This window comes from Tenrec ecaudatus, chromosome 2 (genome assembly GCF_050624435.1).
Source record: "Tenrec ecaudatus isolate mTenEca1 chromosome 2, mTenEca1.hap1, whole genome shotgun sequence".
Taxonomy (NCBI): domain Eukaryota; kingdom Metazoa; phylum Chordata; class Mammalia; order Afrosoricida; family Tenrecidae; genus Tenrec; species Tenrec ecaudatus.
Window position 1 is genome coordinate 72,053,839 of NC_134531.1, and position 19,685 is coordinate 72,073,523.

The 19,685-nt window shown below is 38.8% G+C and overlaps 1 protein-coding gene across 2 annotated transcripts in view; it reads left to right on the forward strand.

Moving 5' to 3' along the window:
• Positions 1-18,268, forward strand: part of POLK (DNA polymerase kappa) — a 98,865-nt gene extending 80,597 nt beyond the window's left edge. For both annotated transcript variants that reach the window (XM_075541179.1, XM_075541178.1), the window contains exons 10-15: positions 847-879; positions 8,090-8,186; positions 10,301-10,472; positions 13,372-14,295; positions 16,240-16,282; positions 16,953-18,268. In XM_075541179.1, the coding sequence (XP_075397294.1) occupies positions 847-879; positions 8,090-8,186; positions 10,301-10,472; positions 13,372-14,295; positions 16,240-16,282; positions 16,953-17,037 (1,354 nt within the window). In that variant the 3' untranslated portion in view covers positions 17,038-18,268. The remainder of the gene's footprint in view (positions 1-846; positions 880-8,089; positions 8,187-10,300; positions 10,473-13,371; positions 14,296-16,239; positions 16,283-16,952) is intronic.
• Positions 18,269-19,685: the final 1,417 nt, after the last annotated feature.

The window sequence follows — 19,685 nt, forward strand, 5'->3', positions numbered from 1 at the left end:
GGTAATTTATGATCATATAAAAGTGAAACCCTGCTTTTCAAGTAAAGCCCCTATTCTACTTTACTTTGTAATCTGTAGGATTTCCCCCACCCCCATTTTAACATGCTACGTAGTGGCATCTACATTTATCTGTCTCCTGCCTATAAATTTCTAAAGGGCGAGTGCTTGGTCTCTTTTGTGCATCATTGCATCAACAGGACCTAGACCAGTGCTTGATTCATAGTCAGTTTGATATGTATTTGGAAGATGAATAATCTACACATAGTCTCAGTTGGTCTTATGAGAGCTGTTAGAATCCAGCCACTGCATTTGGTGCAGTCCATTGCCTTCACTTTGTTATTGTGGACCAGATTTATAAAGTGATAGAAATGAGTAATGAGTAGGCTGTGGGAGAGGGAAGTTAATGTTCCAGGCTGAAAACTAGATAACTGATGTTAAATTATTTTAAATTATTTATTATAGCTGTAAGCTTTTCTGCTATCATTTCAAATTGGTCGTTATCAGTGTGGCGTTTCATATGAAGGCCTCAATAAGAACCACCTTGTTTCCAAGCTTATTCGCTTCAGTGCGTACAGCCTTGCTCCTGGCGCCTCTAGTCACATTTGCGTCTTACCCAGCTCTGTTCCTTGGTGAACTTCTCATTTTCAGATACAAAGGGAGCTTCAAAAGAGTTTGTAGAAAAATGGAATTATAAACTAACGGAACATTTTGTAGCCCTCGCCATGAGAACAGCTCACTGTTTTTCATGATGTTTAAAATTAACCCAAATATTCTCTTTGTTGACTCAGTGGAAATTGATTTTCTTTGAAAAAGTAAATTAACCTTTTTTTTCCTCCCCCCCTCAAGGGATGGTGAGAGAAAAAGTATGAGTGTTGAAAGGTAAGGTTTGGTTATTTGTTAATTTTCATAATTTGTGTTATTTTTACTTCATTTAAATTAATTTTTTGTATATTATACCTAAGTAAAATGTATATGTGAAATCAGTAACGATTTTTTTGGAGTTCATTAAATAAACACAATGCCTCTATACTCTATAGTTACTAAGCTCTCAATTGGGAAATAATTAATTACAGTCATTTTTACCACTTAATGTTGGTTTTTCTTCTGTTGATTGAAAAAGCAATTGAAATTAGGATTCAAGCCTTAATTTTTGTTACAGTTATAAGCAAAGTAATATTGAGTGTTTCAATGGAAGTTATTCATAAAACTTCTCAAATAGTAATATGAGGAAGCTTTAAAAAGTTCATGGAAAATTACATTATCTTTCAATTCCAATTTTCCACAACTTTCTGAAGCCCCTCATATTATTGATAGAGAACTTAAAGAAAGTTTAGTTTAGAACGTTAAAATCTAGCATGGGATGGAACAAAATTGTGTCCAGTTAGATTTACCTGCTGGGAGCTCCTACTGCCAGACAAAAAAATTGGGAGGGGAGGGAGAGAGAGAGCAAGCTTCAACTGATGCACCAAGACATGAATACAACATACGGGCATGTACCAGGAAACCAAGAGAGAGGTCTTCGGGGCTGGCCCCAATCCCAACTATGTGGACACCCCGCCCTCCCCTCAGAAGAATGCACTTCAGAGGACAGCGCTGGGGCTACAGCTTGGGGAGAGGGGCACGTCTGATTAGAGCACAGGAAAGAAACGAAAAGGGATGGAGAGGGAGGAGAGGCTATCCTGGCCCACCAAACCACGAGGACGATGTTCCTGCTCAGAGCAGACAGCGGACAGGGAGGACCATAGGGCCGGCCTCACCACAGGACACGGTGTCCCTCACTGAACCATGGGACCGTGGGGAACACCACTGGAGACACAGTGCAGGAATAGTGCACGGTCTGGCCCATCACACTGGTGAGGCACTGAGGGCGTGCAGCAGAGCACCAGTGGGAGGAGAGTGATGAAATCCCTGGGGAATACCAAAAATACTTTGGAGACAGAGTGTGGCACCCCATCAGACTCAACTGGAAAACATATATAGGCTTAAACTATTTATAGGCTTTCCCATTTTTGTCAGTGGCTTTCTTTTGTTATTGTTATTTTGTTTTTCTTTGTTGTTGCTATTGTTTTGACTTCCTTTGTTGTTTTATTTGGCTTTGCCTGGTTTTTGTACTTATTAATGTATATTCATGTCTATCTAGATAAGAGAGGTGGGATAAACAATTTGGATATGAAAAGAACAGGACCAATGCTTCAAGGGGGATACAGGAGAAGGGAAGGTGGGAGAAAGGAAGGGGGCTGGGGGGAAACCAATCCAGGGTAAGGGAACAACAAGTGAACTAAAATCAATGGAGAGAAGGATGTAGGATGCCTAGTGGGGCTTAATCAAGGACAATGTAGCACCGAGAGGAATTACTGAAACCCGAATGAAGGCCGAACATGATGGTGGGACAAGAAGAAAGTAAGAGGAAATAGAGGAAAGAACCAGGAGGCAAAGGCCATTTATAGAGGCCTAAATACAGGCATGTACATATGTAAATATATATAACGAGAGGGAAATAGAACTATGTACTCATCTATATGTTAAGAATTAAGGTTGCAGATGGACATTGGGCCTTGACTCAAGTACTCCCTCAATATAAGAACACTATGTTGTAACAATCCAGCATTCTGTGATGCTCACTTCTCCATCACGATTGCTGAAGACAAAATGGGCGCATAAGCAAATGTGAAGAAAGCTAATGGTGCCTGGCTAGCAAAAGATATAGTGTCTGGGGTCTTAAAGGCCTAAAGATAAACAAGTGGCCATCTAGCTGAAAAGCAACAAAACCCACATGGAAAAAAGCACACCAGCCTATGTGATAATGAAGTGTTGATGGGATCAGGCACCAGGCATCTAACACCCAGAACAAAATCATACTCAATGTGAATGGGGGGATGATATGGAGTGGAGACCCAATGCTCATCTGTAGACAATTGGATATCCCCTCACCGAGGGGTCACAGGGAAGAAATGAGCTAGTCAGGGTGCAGTATAGCACCAGTGAAACACAACTTTCCCCTAGTTCTTCGGTGGTTCCTTCTCCCCACTATCATGACCTCAATTCTGTTTTACAAATCAGATTAGACAGAGCATACACACTGCTACAGACAAGAACGCTCAACACAGGGAATCCAGGATAGATAAACCCCTCAGGGCTAACAACAAGAGTAGAGATACCAGGATTAGGGGAGAGTTGGGGAAGAAAAGGTGTATTGATCACAAGGATCCATCTATAACCCCCTCCCAGGGGGACAAATAATGGAAAAGTTGGTGATGGGGCAACAGAGGAAAATGTACTAATAATCTATAACTTATCAAGGGTTTGTGAGGGTGGGCAGGCAGGGGAGGGAGGGTGGGGGAAGAAACGGGTAGCTGATATCAGGGGCTCAAGAGGGAAGAGAATGCTTTGAAGATGATGATGGTGGCAGGTGTGCAAATGTGCTTGTCACACTGAAAGAGCGTATGCATTGTGATAAGAGTTGTAAGAGCCCCCAATAAAAGTATTTTTAAAAATCTAGTATGAATATCAAAAAAAGTCTTGGTGGAACAAAATTGTTTGAGGATGTGCCATTTAGAAAAGTTTCTCAATGATCTCAAAGCATCTGGATTCCGCTTACACACTAACTGCTTACACACTAACTGCTTACACACTAACTGCTTACACACTAACTGCTTACACACTAACTGCTGCCCTGGTATAATTTTGTGTTGTTTTTCAAGTATGTTATTTTTGATCAGACAAAAATGTGGAAGAACTTTTATGAGATATCACATTCAACAAATTACTGATACAATTTGCTATTTTAGGCTACAATTTACATAAAAATAATCAAGAGCAAAGGGAAAAGTGAGCTAGCATTGTCCTAGTTAATGAGTATGTTTTGTTCAATGTTGGCTTTTGCTACTGAAAATAATATTATACATGATAGTGTTCTCTATCTCTTTCTGGAATCTCTCATAGGCTTCTTTAAAATTGCATTAAAACATCAAACTTGGAGCTGGGCCTTGAAAGTCGTTATCACCATGTAAAAACCCAGAATCGGTGAAAAACAAACCAGTAAGGAGAAGACATAGAAAGATGGTAGCTAACAGAAAAGAAGACACAATGGCTCATGGAGCATGCGGGCACATTTCCGATCTCATCTAGAAAGTTCACAGAAATAGCACTTTTCATTGATCAGGTTGACAAACTAGCCAATTTTATTGTTTAAGCATACTTTATTGGCAGTACTGTGGAAGTTAAAAAGCCGTAAGTTCTTCGGTGAGTTGGCAATGAGCTACTGGTTTTCTATTGTTACTGTAAAACATTGCCAAAATATTAGTTGTTTAAAACAACACAAGTTGATTCTCACTCAGTTCCAATGGTCAGAAGTCATAAAAGTCAAGGTGTCAGCAAAGCTGCGTTCTTTTCTAGGGGCTCTTGGAGAGAATTTTCTTCCTTCCTTTTGTACCTCTATAGACCAATTATCCGCCATGACTCATGGGCCCATCCTCAGTCCTCAGGGTCAGCAAACTGTGTATGCTCATGTGTATGCTCATGTGGCTCTGAAGTAAAATTAAAACTGACAATTAGACAATCATAGCTTCATTTATAAAAATTTTGAAGGGTATTATTCAGATAATAGTAATCTCATTTGTTCACAGAAATAACAGTTTTGGCCCTTGAATAATTTTTAAACTGTTGCGAGGGACAGGATTGGTTCTGCCATCTCAAAGGTTTGCTAAAAGAAAAGAAAAAGATTGCCGACTCCTGCTCAGTCCTTCAACCCAACAGCATAGCATCTTCCACCCTCTTTTTTTCTGATTCTGATCCTCCTCCTCCTCCCATAAGGACCTTTGCGATAAGCTCCTATCGCAAGATCCTTAATCAGATCTGCAAAATTCTTTTTGTTCTTCATAGGTTCTAGAGATTAGGACACAGCTCTCTTTGGGTGGACAGTATGTGGCCTATCATGAGAGGTCGGTAGGTTGGCAAGATCTGTCCAATCTCTGACAGTGTCCCATCACTATCCGTAAGGTTTTTAGTTTGTACTAGTTTTTTTTTTTTTCTGTTTTCAATTGCGGTCTTTCTCTGCTTTGCTTTGTTCTTGTTGTTAGTTGTTTGTTTTGTTTTAATGTTTTTCTGTGTATGAAATCCAGGGTGAGTAAATCTATAGAGATAGTACAAGAATTAGTTAAAGAGTAACTCTATAGATGAAAATCTATAGAGACAGCAATTGGATTAATGATTTATTTGAGGAAGTTGTGGGGATATGAGATACTAATAACAAATGAAAAAATGTTCTAAAATAGTGTGGTAGTTACATAATCTGTTGTCAATTTGAGACTTAAGAGTGAAGCAGTGGAGTTTAACCTGTCAATCAGGTCACAGCTTGATGACCTCATTTGGAGGCAATAAGGAGATAAATAGCTTGCTGGAGGCGGGACACATGCTCACTCCCCGGGAGACATTGCAGTTAACAAGACACGTGGAGCCATGCTAGTGCCCTGAGCTGGAGGAGCCACATGGAGGCCCTACCCGCACTGAGATCCTTACAGTGCCACTGGGCCCACAGGACTTCCTACCCACTGGCCTGTGATCTTCCTGCATCCGGCATCATTGCATGTGTTGTATGAGTTGGAAGAGGAATTTATAGATTGGTATGGGACATATGGCCTAATATTAGACTTAAGGACTTGATCTGGACTGGGCTGGGATGTTTTCTCAATATTCTGTTGCTCTTGTATATAAAGCTCTTTCTTATACATATGAGTGTCTATGAATTTGTTTCTCTAGTCTAACCCAGGCTAACATAAATAGATTGTGGTGATAATTGTACAACTCTTTTTAATATGATTGAACTATTGTACAATTTGTGAATTATATGCCAGTAAACTGTTATTTAAAAAATACACAAAACAATAGGATCAAACATAGTAATGATTATGAGGATGGTGCAGGACCAGACAATGTTTCATCCTGTGGTACACAAGTTGCTATGAATCAGAACCGACTCAACAATACCTAACAATCATCACTGCAAACAAGTATCTAACAAAAACCCTTACAAATAGACCAATAAAGAACATCATAAACAATGAAGAAAATATTCATATTGTCAAGGATGTCATTTTGCTTGGATCCATAATGAATATTCATAGAAGTCAAGAAGCCAAACACCATATTGCTTTGGGAAAATCTGCTGCTTAGATTGGCAGAGTGGCTACAAACAACAATGAGCTCAAACATACAGGACTGAGCCTTGTTTCATCCTGTCAACACAAGACTATTATGAGTTGAACTGACTGGATGGTACCTAAGAATAACAGCAGTCAAAATCAGAGGTACACTTTGATTCCACAATTGCTTTTTCTAGGAATTCGCCTGTGTTAGTCTGGGTCGACTAGAAAAGCAAATCCAGAGATCCTCATGTGTATAAGAAAGAGCTTTATATATAAGAGCAATTGAATATTGAGAAAACATGCCAGTCCATTTAAGTCCAATGTTTGCCCATATGTCTGATGCCAGTCTATAAATTCCCCTTCAGACTCAAATGCAATGACGCTGAATACAGGAAGATCACAGACCAGTGGGTGGAAAGTCTTGTGGATCCAGTGAGGGTGTAAACATCTCAGTGCTGGCATGAATCTCCATGAGGCTCCTCAACTCCAGGGCTTTGGCTGCCTGCAGCATAGCTCTATGTGTCTTGTCAGTAGAGACTCTCTCAGGGAGTGAGCGTGTGTCCCACCTCCAGCGAGCTTTTTATCCCCTTAGCACCTCCAAAGGAGGTCATCAAGCTGAGACCTGATGGACAGGCTACACTCCACCCCTTCACTCGTAAGTCTCAAATTAACAGCAGATTATGTAACTACCACATGGCCCCACAAGGAAATTCATACCACAGATAAGACTTCTAGGAATTCATCCAATGGGTAGTTACAAGGTTGCAGGTTTTTTAGAATTAATGGTAGCAAAAGATTGAAGATAACAATGTTTATGAATAGTGGACTGGCTGCATTTTGTTACATCTTCAAATTGAAATATTATGCTACCACATAAAAATTAAATTATTTACTCATAAAGAACTCTCATGAAGATAAATGAACCATAAAAAAGAGGCTGAACATTATGCCTAGTATTCTACTATTCTTATTTTAAAGTAGAGAAAATGTTTGTTTGCTTATATTTTATATTATCCACTACTATTTAATTGATTCCAATTCATACCAACTGTATAGGACAGAGTAGAGCTGCTCCTTAGGGTTCCCAAGACTGAATCTTTATTATAGCAGACATCCTCATCATTCTTCCATGGAGCAGCTGGTGGATTTGAACCACTGACCATGGAATTAGCAGCCTACATCATCAACATTGGTTGCCAGTGGTTGGAGAACTGGATGACTAGGTGTTGCAGTAGAAGGGACCTTTCACTCTGTGCTCATTTGCTCAGGGCCTTTTGTCTTGTATTTGACACTCGGATCTCTCTTCATTGTCTTCCTAGTTTATGTTTCCCTGTTCTCGCCGCTCTTTCAACACTCTTGCAGATAAATTCAGGATTTATACATCTAATCATAACATCCTCTATTGTTAGACAAAGCTACATAAGTCCCCTGAACCAACACCTTAAATCTACTTGGAAATATTTCCTTACAAAAAGTGCATATGCAATCACCAATAAGGCATGTTGAAAAAAAGTTCTGTATCTGTATTTTATGAGGATAATCTCCTATAGAAAATAAGTAAACATATATACAGTGTGTTACAAGTTCTGAGGACACTATCGTGGTCCATTTGTGATTGGACCATCTTTTTAAATAATATTGTAGGGAAATCAGGGTTTACATTCTTTGCTACTCAGCTTACCTGCTGACATTTGAAACACCAGTGCCTTAGCTTCTAACACCACAGCAACTCACAAGCCACCAGAGCACAACTGACAGACAAGTGGTGGTTCTTTTAATCAGATCAATCTTAGTTGTGCTTATTTAATATAATGATATATTGGTGCATCTGAAAATTGTTATGTGCTACAGAGAATATAATAACTCTAGGCTACTTAGACACCATACCTAAATACTCCTGAATGGCAGTTTTCTTTGTAGACCCAAATTATTCTCTGTGGTTGTAGGACGTTCAGTGAGATAAGTAAAGCAGAAGAACAGTACAGCCTGTGCCAAGAGCTCTGCAGTGAACTTGCTCAAGATCTTCACAAAGAAGGACTTAAGGTATTATATTTTGATGTGCTGTTTAAAAATATAACAATGAGGTGCTACTTTAAAGCAGAAGTTAAGATTCCTCATTTCTTAAGATGAATACAAATTGAAATTTTTCAGAAAAGAGTTTTCTCAATGTCAGCAATCAGAGACAAACTCAAATAGGCTTCATAGCTAAGCCCTAGCATGGTCATTTTATAGGGAAGCAACTTATGAAGCTCAACTGATTCCCAGGTAATTCCCCAGGAGTTTATAGCGCCTTGAGAGTAGATCTGAAGTGGTTCAAAACCAGAGTTACATTAGCATGAAGGACAATAGAATGATATCCCTTCCTCAAGTGGCACATTTAAGTGATTAGCATGCTTGGCTGTGAACCAAACGGTTGGAAGTTGAAGTCCACTCAGAAATGCCTCGGAAGAAGCATTTCAGTCATGTACTTTCCAAAAAATCAGTACTGAAAACCCTCTGGAGCCCAGTGATCCATTCATATATGGCATCACTTTGAGTCGGAATCAACTCAACAGTTACCGGTTAATTGGTTCTATATTTGCATATTATAAAGGCCCTGGTGACTCTGGGTTAGAAACTAGGCTGCTAACTGCAAGGTAGACAGTTCAAACTCACCAGCCACTCTGTGGGAGAAAGATGAGGCTCTTAGTTCCCATGACTATTTAACCTCTGTGAGCCAGGACTGGGGTCTCTGAACCAGGACTGACTTGGCACCAGTGGGTTTAATCACCCTTCAATGTTCTCCTCACTTAGACAGTGACTTTCTAAACTAGATTATTTCATCTCAAAGCTCGAACCCAGGTGGTTTTGTTAGTGAAAACAAAAACATAGAAGACTCTAAACTGTTGGTTGTATAGTCTTCACTTGCAACAATCTGCGTTTAACATTTTCCTAATATTCCCAAACCAGAGGTGAAATTATTATGAAATGTAATTTCAGTATTAAAACCTAAGAAAGACGTACCTGAGGAGGATTTTTCTCATAGTTATCTATCATAGCTTGAGTATGGTGTCTTACATGCAAATTGTGTAGCATAGTATCAAGCTTATAGTAGCCACCCCGTCTTAAAAAACTCACTGCTAGGCACACAATCTCACTTCCATCTAGTCGATGTCAACTCATAACGACCATATAGGACAGGGTAGAACTACCCCTGTGAGTTTCTTAGACTGTTTATGGGAGTTAAAACCCCCATCTTTCTCCCAGAGGGCAGCTGGTGATTTCAAACGACAATCCAGATGACAGCCAGCAAGAACAACTACATGCACAATAAGTAGGTGCAATCCAAGAACTTTTAGAAACATTTTCCCTTCCTTTTGAAAGTATTTGTTTTCCTTGAAAAGAAATTCAGTAAAAAAAAATGTATGTGGCGGGGAGGCTAAAAAAACCATACTCTTTATATAAAGAAGGAGCCCTGCTGACGTAGTGGTTTTGCATCAGACTGCTAACCAGAAGGTCATCAGTTTGAAACCCCCAGCTGCTCCAAGGGAGAAAAACTGGGCCATCTACCCAACCTTCCTAATGCCATGACCCTTTAATACCGTTGCCCAGGTTGAGGTGACACCCAACCATAACATTACTTATTTTTTTAAAAACAAACTTTATTTCCCATCAAATTAGTATCCAAACATGTTCATTCTTCATGACTACGAAGTTCCAATGTCAAATAAAGCCATAACATTATTTTTGTTGCTAATTCATAACTGTAATTTTTCTATGTTATGAATCAGGGGATGCCATTGGAACCCCAGTTTGAGAACCACTGCATAAAGAGTTAGTCTCAGAGCCTCACGGGGACAGCTCTAACCTGCCCTATAGGGTCCTTATGAGTTGGCATCAACTTGATGGCAATTAGTTTGCTTTTTTTTAAAATAGGGATTGTTAACAAAGATTTGAATGGGGAAGGGGTAATAATTGTTAAAATAACACCATTAGATTACTGATATATTTTAATTATTCTTTATGATAATTATTAACATGTTTTATAAGTAGTTAATTATCTGTGTCCATGGTTTTATATGCACTTCAGATACCTTTCTGAATTTTTTTAAGCTATAGCAACAACTTTTTACCAAAAGTTCAGAAGCTATGTATCATTGACATTCTGTTTGTTATAGGGTAGAACTGTTACCATTAAGCTGAAGAATGTGAACTTTGAAGTCAAAACTCGTGCATCTACAGTCTCGTCTGTTATTTCTACTGCACAAGAAATATTTGCCATTGCGAAGGAATTGCTGAAAATAGAAATTGAGGCTGATTTTCCACATCCCTTGAGATTAAGACTTATGGGTATAACTTGTCTCTTCTCATTTTTGTCTGTTAAGATTTCCCCAGTAATCAGTTTAAAAATCACTCACATTTTATTTCTTCAACACGTGTAGGAAGTTGTTACTATACTGCTGTCATTATTGTAATTTTTTAAGACTTGTTGCATGTGATTCGTGGTCATTAAACCATGATCATTGGTTACAGTGAGAAGCAGATAATATGGCTCATTTTATTACTACTTGTCCACCAGCCCTTTTCTTAAGTTCTTGAAACTAAGTATGTTCAAGAACTCAACATTTTTCAGGTTTTAGAAAGCAAATTCAGCGGGTATTTGAGTATCTTTTTTAAATATAACTTTGGGCACTGGGACAGCGCCCCATGACCAAAGGCAGTAATATTTCAAAAAATCCCTATACTGAGGGGAAAGACTACAAATAGTCCCCATCAGTTTCCTTGCTACTGTTATCTCTTGCTTACATTTTTCAGTTTTTTAGATTTAAGAAATACAAGAAATTATTTATAACCACATTCCCAGTCACCATGTAGTAAAAAGACATTTCCGATGTGAACTGGATGAAAGAATGCATATGGTTAAGCACTCCAAATGCCCACTTTTCTAGCCTTCTTGTTATATGTAAACGACAGCACAGGTTGAAATAGATTGAACAAAAGCCACTGTAGTTAAAAGATCTCCGGTGTGTGGGGTGGACTCCAATAGTTGTAGTTACTTAGTACTTAATGATACTGTGTATCATCTCATATATTAAAGAATAGACCTACTGTATATACTCATGGGGTTCGGCTTATACACGTGTCAGTGGTACCCCAACCAGGTGTAACATCTCGCTGCCCCCACCCCCCCAGGTAACGGGACGAGCGCCCGTTATCTCGCGGGTGATTGCCATTCCTCTGCTGTTCATTCAAAGCCCTGCTGACACTGCAGGTCTTTGAATGTTTGTTTACTCACATCTAACCAATCAGAGCCATCCTATGATGTGGAAGGCTCCAATTTGCAGAAGCACTGTAGTGATTCACTTACGCTGGCAGCTGAACTGGTAAGGATGTGTCTGTGACTGCGCTCCGTCTCTCCCCTCTGGTCTCTGTGTTAATTCACATCCTGTATCCCCTGCCCGCATGGACTTCCCCCCCCCTCTCCTATTAGAAATGGATAACTCTTGAACCAAAACAAAAACACCAGTCATATGAGGCTGGTTTCAAAATGAAGGTTGTGTCAAGAGAAGAAGAGAGCAATAACAGTATTGCAAGTAGGGAATTCTGTGTTGACGAAAAGCAAGTGAGGGAGTGGCGGAAAATGTAGGCTGACTTGGAACAGATTCCAAAAGCTAAAAAAGTTCGTCGTGGTTTAATGTCTTTTTATAGGGCTCTAGAGAGTGAATTGCATAAATGGGTTATGGAGTGTTGTCAAAATGGTTACTGCGTAACACACATGGGAATCCGTATACGTGCTCTACAAATGGCTAAGGATGACAAATATAAAGCCCCAGGCATTGAAAAATTTGCTGCGTCAGCAGGCTGGTGTACCCACTTCATGAATTTGGCCTACTATGTTTTAAGAAAAAGAACAAAGATTTCCCAGAAATTGGCACAAGACCCTGAAGAAAAAATTATGTCATTCCAGTCATTTATTATAAAACAAAGAAGGATTTATAATTATGACCTGGCAGATATTGGGAAGGTGGATGAAACTGCCGTGACTTTTGATATTCCAAGCAACAGAACTGTGGCAAGTTTAGGAGAAAAAAACATTTTTCTCAAAACCACAGGAAATTAAAAAAAACACTTTACAGTTGTTCTATCATGTTTGGCTAATGGAACTAAGCTGCGGCCTGTCGTTATTTTTAAAAGAAAGACCTTGCCTAAAAAGATCAATATCCCACCAAGAATTACTATGCGTGCCCATGTTAAAGGCTGGATGGATGAAGACAGAACAAAAAAAAAATGGCTGGAAGAAATTTAGAACCAACGACCAGGAGAAGCCTTAAAGAAAAAGCCATCGTTACTTGTTTGGGATATATTCAGAGCCCACCTATCGGATGACATAAAAAAATTGGCAAAATCTAGTCAAGTTACTTTAGCCGTTATTCCAGGTGGGCTTACATCTGTACTGCAGCCTCTGGATGTATCTTTGAATAAGCCTTTTTAAAGACCGTGTGCGAAGGATGTGGCATGAATGGATGTCATCTGGTCAAGCCCGACTAACGAAAAGAGGAAATCTCAGGAAGCCTGACATAGAGTTAATAGCAAAGTGGATTCGAGATGCATGGGAAGACATTCCAGAAGACATGGTGCGATGTGCCTTCCAGAAATGTAGTATTAGTAATGCTATGGATTACTTTATATGTGCTTTATATGAAAATGACAGCAGTGATGGTGATGATGGCGATCTCAGTGAGGACAGCATCTATGATGACCTCACTCCAGCTGAAGCTCTGCATTGGGATACGGATGATAATGAGGAATCCAATTTTGAAGGATTTTAACTCTTTACATTTTAGGTTGGTTGCTGATTGAGCTCAGAGAATAGTACTCTTAAGGTATCATTGACTCACCAATAGCTTCAGCATTTTCCACCCTAGGCTTGTACTTGAGTCAATCAGTTTTCCTGGTTTCCCAGGTAATAATTAAGTACCTGGGCTTATACTCAGGTCGGCTTATATTCGAGTATATGTGGTATATAATGACACCTCCAGTAGATACTTACTATTTAATGATACCCAGCTTTGTAAGTGAAAGTAAATTCCCACTCAAAATGCTAGCTTTGAAAATCATCCCTTAATTTTGAAAATATCTGGTATGGCTTATTATTACTCTCTAACTAAACTTTGTGTATATGTCACACAGTATTATACAAATGTTAGTTTATACTGTGAGCTAATTCATTTTGTTGAATTTGATTCAGGTGTGCGGATATCTAGTTTTCCCAGTGAAGAAGACAAGAAACACCAACAAAAGAGCATTATTGGCTTCTTACAGACCAGAAAGCAAGCCCTGGCAGCCACTGGGTGTATAGTAGAGACCACAGACCAAGATCAGTGTAAAAATCCTCTGGAAATGTCCCAGAAGAAGAGTTTCTTCGATAAGAAAAGATCAGAAATGAAATGGAGCCATGAAGACAGTTTTACATGTGAAACAGTGAACAAGCACAATGTACACACATCACCACCACTCCAAGTTCTAAAGAAGATGATGCATGAGAACATGGGGACTTCAGGGAAATCAGATAACTGTCAGATATTCACTTGCCCTGTTTGCTTTAGGGAGCAAGAAAGCCTCAGTCTGGAAGCCTTTAACAGGCATGTAGATGCTTGTCTTGGTGGGCCTTCAGTCAGTGAAGCTCACACTTCCTCAAGAGAGGTTTACACGGAGGAAAATGTGCATCATTCTCTCTCACTCTGTGAGAAGCAGGATTCTGAGACCCCTCAGAAAAATACAGAAATCACTTCAGTAGACAGTGAGGATTTGGTAGAGACTATAGATAACACATCTAAAGCAGAAAGTCAAGATGCTTTACAAAGCCCATGCAGCAAAGAGGGATGCTCTAGCCTTCCAAGCATGTCTTTTGATATTCAACACTGTCATCAGAATTCTTCTACTGTTTCATTGGAAAACAAAGGTGGCGGGTCATCCCTTCAGCCTTATTCACATGAAATGATAACAGGTCAAGCGCTAGTGTGTCCTGTGTGTAATTTAGAGCAAAAGACTTCAGATCTTTCCCTTTTCAATACTCATGTGGATGTGTGCTTAAATAAAGGGATTATCCAGGAAATGAGAAAGGACACAGTTAATCTTGTTAACCAGCCCAAAGAAAGCTCAACAAGTACCGGTGAGTTGTCCATCACTTTAAAGAACTTGATATTCTAAGAATATGTATTATTACAATTAATGAGACAGTTATTAAATCTGAAACAAATCATCAATGGAATGGGTCATATGTTACTATTTTTTAACCATTTTATTGGGAGTTCATACAACATTAAAAAAATTTTTTTACATTTTATTAGGGGCTCATACAACTCTTATCACAATCCATACATATACATACATCAATTGTATAAAGCACATCCATACATTCCTTGTCCCAATCATTCTCAAAGCATTTGCTCTCCACTTAAGCCCTTTGCATCAGGTCCTCTTTTTTTTTTCCCCTCCCTCTCCGCTCCCCCCTCCCTCATCAGCCCTTGATAATTTTTAGATTGTTATTTTGTCATATCTTGCCCTATCCGGAGTCTCCCTTTCCCCTCTTCTCTGCCGTCCGTCTCCCAGGGAGGAGGTCACATGTGGATCCTTGTAATCAGTTCCCCCTTTCCAACCCACTCACCCTCCACTCTGCCAGCATCGCCCCTCACACCCCTGGTCCTGAAGGTATCGTCTACCCTGGATTCCCTGTGCCTCCAGCTCCCATATGTACCAGTGTACAACCTCTGCCCTATCCAGTCCTGCAAGGTAGAATTCGGATAATGGTAGTTGGGGGGAGGAAGCATCCAGGATCTGGGGGAAAGCTGTGTTCTTCATTGGTACTACCACATACCCTGACTGACCCCTCTCCTCTCCTAAACCCCTCTGTGAAGGGATCTCCAGTGGCCGACAAATGGGCTTTGAGTCTCCACTGTGCACTTCCCCTTTCATTCACTATGGTGTACATATATATATATATTTGCATGATGCCTTATACCAGGTCTCTTTAGCACCTCGTGATCACACAGGCTGGTGTGCTTCTTCCATGTGGGCTTTGTTGCTTCTGAGCTAGATGGCCGCTTGTTCACCTTCAAGCCTTTAAGACCCCAGACACTATCTCTTTTGATAGCCAGGCACCATCAGCTTTCTTCACCACATTTGCTTATGCACCCGTTTGTCTTCAGCGATCATATCATGGAGGTGTGCAGCCAATGATATGATTTTTTGTTCTTTGATGTCTGATAACTGATCCCTTCGGGACCTTGTGATCATACAGGCTGGTGTTACAACATTTTTTAAAACATATCTTCCTTGTTTTTTTATTTTCTTTTTTCTTTTAAAAGATCATTTTATTGGTGACTCTTACCACTCTTATTATTATCCAAACCTAAATTGTATCAGGCATATTTGTACATGTTGCCATCGTTCTTTTCTAGACATTTACTTCTTTTAAAAATCATTTTATTAGGGGATCAAAGAACTCATCACTATCCATATATACATTAGTTGTATAAAGCACATTTGTACATTCATTGCCCTCATCATTCTCATGAAAACATTTGTGCTCCACTTAAGTCCCTGGCATTAGCTCCTCATTTTTCCCCTCCCTCCCCACTCCCCCTTCCCTCATGAGCCCTTGATAATTTATCAATTATTGTCATGTCTTGCCCTGTCCGATGTCTCCCTTCACCCACTTTTCTGTTGTCCGTTCCCCAGGGAGGAGGTTAGATGTAGATCCTTGTAATCATTTCCCCCTTTCCACCCCACCCTCCCTCCACCTATGCTACTATTAAGAAAATGTCAGAGCTTTGCTATAGGTTAGGATTAACTGAAGCCACTAGATTTTTAATTTGGGGACTTAGTTTAAACGCAGAGGCTTAGGAGCTGAGTGATAGATTTAGAGAAGAAAGTTTTCTGAGCGTTTGCCACGGTGGTAAATTAGCTGTGTTCTATAGTCAGAAAGCCTTTTTTAAGTTGTTGCTTCACTGAAGAGTTACTAATCCGCTTTATCTCTTTAAACATTTTTATACAGAGTTTTAATTTGTGTCATGCTACCTATAATGAAATTTCATGTCTTCTCTTCCCTCCACAGGTAGCTCAGACAAAGCACAGAAGACCACGACACGAGCTAAAAGGTACAATAGCAACTGGTTTAGTTTATTTAAGTTTGAGCAAAGCTCATATTTGAGGTCTAATTTTTTTAGTTTTCATTTATTTTTTAAATGTTGCTTTATTAAAATGAAAATTAATCATGCTTTTATATAGATATATATTTTTAATCTTTTTGTTGGGGGCTCATACAACTCTTATCACAATCCATACATCCATCCATTGTACATTTGTTGCCATCATCATTTTCAAAATATTTTATTTCTACTTGAACCCTTGGTATCAGATCCTCATTTTTCCCCTTCATCCCCTACCCTCCCTCCTTCATTAACCTTTGATATTTTATAAATTATTATTATTTTTTCATGTCTTACACGGTCCAATGTCTCTCTTCACCCACTTTTCTGTTGTCCATCCCCCAGGGAGGGGGCAATATGTGATCAGTTCCCCCTCCCCTTACATTTACCCCCTTGGTATTGCTACTCTCATGATTGGTCCTGAGGGTTTTATCTGTCTGGGATTCCCTGTGTTTCCAGCTCTGATCTGTACCACTGTACATTTGAGGTTTAATTTTTAAGAGATGTAAAATTGTGTTTTCATAAACTAACCAGTAACATCTTTTTAAATTGGTGATTTGCAAAATTATATTTTAAATCTCTGCTTGCATTTTCATTGCATGTTCTTTTTTCATTCCAGGACAGGACAGATAACCAGGTATTCGAGGTCAAAGAAAATAAAACCAAACAATGCAAGAAACACCCTGGATCTATTTTTTAAATGAACAGTGAACCTTTTTATCATTCACTTGTTCATTGGAACTGGCTCTTTTATAGCCCACGAGTTGGTCTTCCTCATCATAAATTTTAGTATTTAGTAAAAAGCAAGTGCAATAATCCCTCTCCAAAAGATACTTCCTTTCATATGAATTCAGAATATATACCATGTTACTTCTTTATACCTTTTAGAAAATGAGAATTTTAATATGATCATCAACTTGGAATCAGTGATATGAGAGGGATATTTTTAGAGACCTCGGAATAAGAATATGAAGTATTTATTATTTTTATAGTGGCTATAAAAACATATTTATTAGGACTCTCAGAGATTCATTTTTTAGCACTAGATTTTTTTAATCCTCATTTTTTAAGTACCTCATAGCTTTCATAATTAAAGCTTGCCATAAGTGTTATGAAGAATATTAGCAGAAGTAGTATGAGTGTTTTGTACTTTAAGGAAAATATCACAATACTGTTTGTTACAGAGATTTCTATGTAAAATGTGATTTTCTTATTTAAAATCTTCTTATCTTGTGAGTAAGCCATTTACATAGTATTTAACCACAACTCAAGGTTGTTTGCTTATCTAAGGTTTTAAATTGCATTATTCCATTTTTTTGGCAATTATGTTTGTACTTTCTCTAAGAGAAAAATGTGCAGTTCAAAAGATTAATCTGTAGTAGGACACCACATTTATCGTATATGTTTATTAACATTTATGAAAGAAAGCAATTCTGAATGGCTGTTGTGAACATTTTTAGCTGTCCGGGACTTAGAGTTCTTGTCAAGAGACAGTGATTTAATTAGAGCGTCAGGATGAAAACCAGTTTCGGTTCATGCTTCAGGGACTGCATCATAGCTCTGGCATTTTTTTTGTTTTCTCTTTTCCTGGTTTTCATATTTTAATAACAAGAATACAGTGTGTTAGCAATAGCTTAAGTTAGAATATTGTATATAATCTTTGGCCAAAGTAGTAACTTAACTATATTATTTAAAATTAGACCAGCCTGTTATTATATGCTGTAATTCTATTATTATATTCTGTGATGAATTCAGAAAGTTGTAGAGTTATGATTCTTGATTGTATGACTTATATAAGTACTGTGTAAAATTGAAATCAATGAAATACTGATTTCATATGTTGAAAAATAGCACAATATTTAATTGCATTTGTCCTTAGGAATAATACAAAGGTGCCCTCTATTTTCCTGGACATCCTAGCCACGACAATAAATAAACAGGATGAAAAAAAACTGAACAGTGGAGACTCTACTTATTTTCAGATGATGTGTTTGTCTTTTAAAAAAAACAACAAAACTAAATAAAGCTCAGCATCATTTAAAGCTTAAGATAAATGTATAAAATCAAGATATTTATATAAAAGATACTTTTACTATCTTCATTTAAAAAATTGTCTCTGCACTGGGCCTCCACTCAAATACTCTCATTTGAAGAACAATGTGTTCTACTGATAAGGCACTCTTGATATTCACCTTCCCTGACACGATCTCTGAAGACAAAATGGATGCATAAGCTGATGGTGCCTGGCTATCAAAAGATATAGTGTCTGGGGCTTTAAAGGCTTGAAGAAAAACAAGCGGCCATCTAGCTGAGAGGCAACAAAGCCCACATGGAAGAAGCACACCAGCCTGTGTGATCATGAGGTGTCAATAGGATCAAGCATCAAAGGCACAAAACAAACAAAAAGCATGTCAACGGGGATGAAGGGGAAGGCAGAGTAGAGACTCACAGCCCATCAGTAGTCAATTGGACACCCCCTATCAGAAGGCCCACAAGGAAGAAAGAGCCAGTCAGTGTACAGTATAGCACCATCGAAACACACAGCCTTCTAGTTCTTTAATGCACCGCGCCCCCCTGCACTACCATGACCCCAGTTCTATCTTACCAATCTGGCTAGAGCAGAACATGTATACTGGTACAGATAAGAGCTCACAACATGGAATCAGATAAACCCCTCAGGACCAATAAGATGAGCAGCGATACTAGGAGGGTAGAGGGTAGGGAGTAAGGGGGAACTGATCACAATGGTCAACGTATGGCCCCCTTCCCAGGGGGATGGACAGCAGGAAAGTGGGTAAAATTAGACAGCAGTCGGTGTAAGACATGAAAAAAATTTATAAATTACCAAGGGATATAGGGGAGGGATGGAGGGAGGGAGAAAAAAATGAGCTGATGCCAGGAACTCAAGTAGAAAAATGTTTTGAAAAGGATGATGACAACATGTATAGATGTGTTTGGCACAATGGATATATGTATGAATGGATTGTGTTAAGAGCTATAAGAGCCCCCAATAATTTTAATCATTTTATTGGGGCTCATATAACTCATTACAATCCATACTTCAATTGTAATTTTTAATTAAATAAAAATTGGTTTTGCCTGCTTTTAATTTATCCTTCCTCATTTCCCCACCACCTCTAACAACCACATATTACTGTTCATTTCTTAAAAAAATAACAAAATGAACAGAAAAACCTTAATCAAAAAGAAAGTAGAATATATTGAAAACTAGAATGAATTTCAAATAGGTCCAAAGGGGAAGCAAATGGTCAGTCCACCACCACTGGTCGGGCTTTTGGACACATCTGTTTCTTTTAGTCCTTCAATCGAACCCTTATCAGGTTGTGAAACT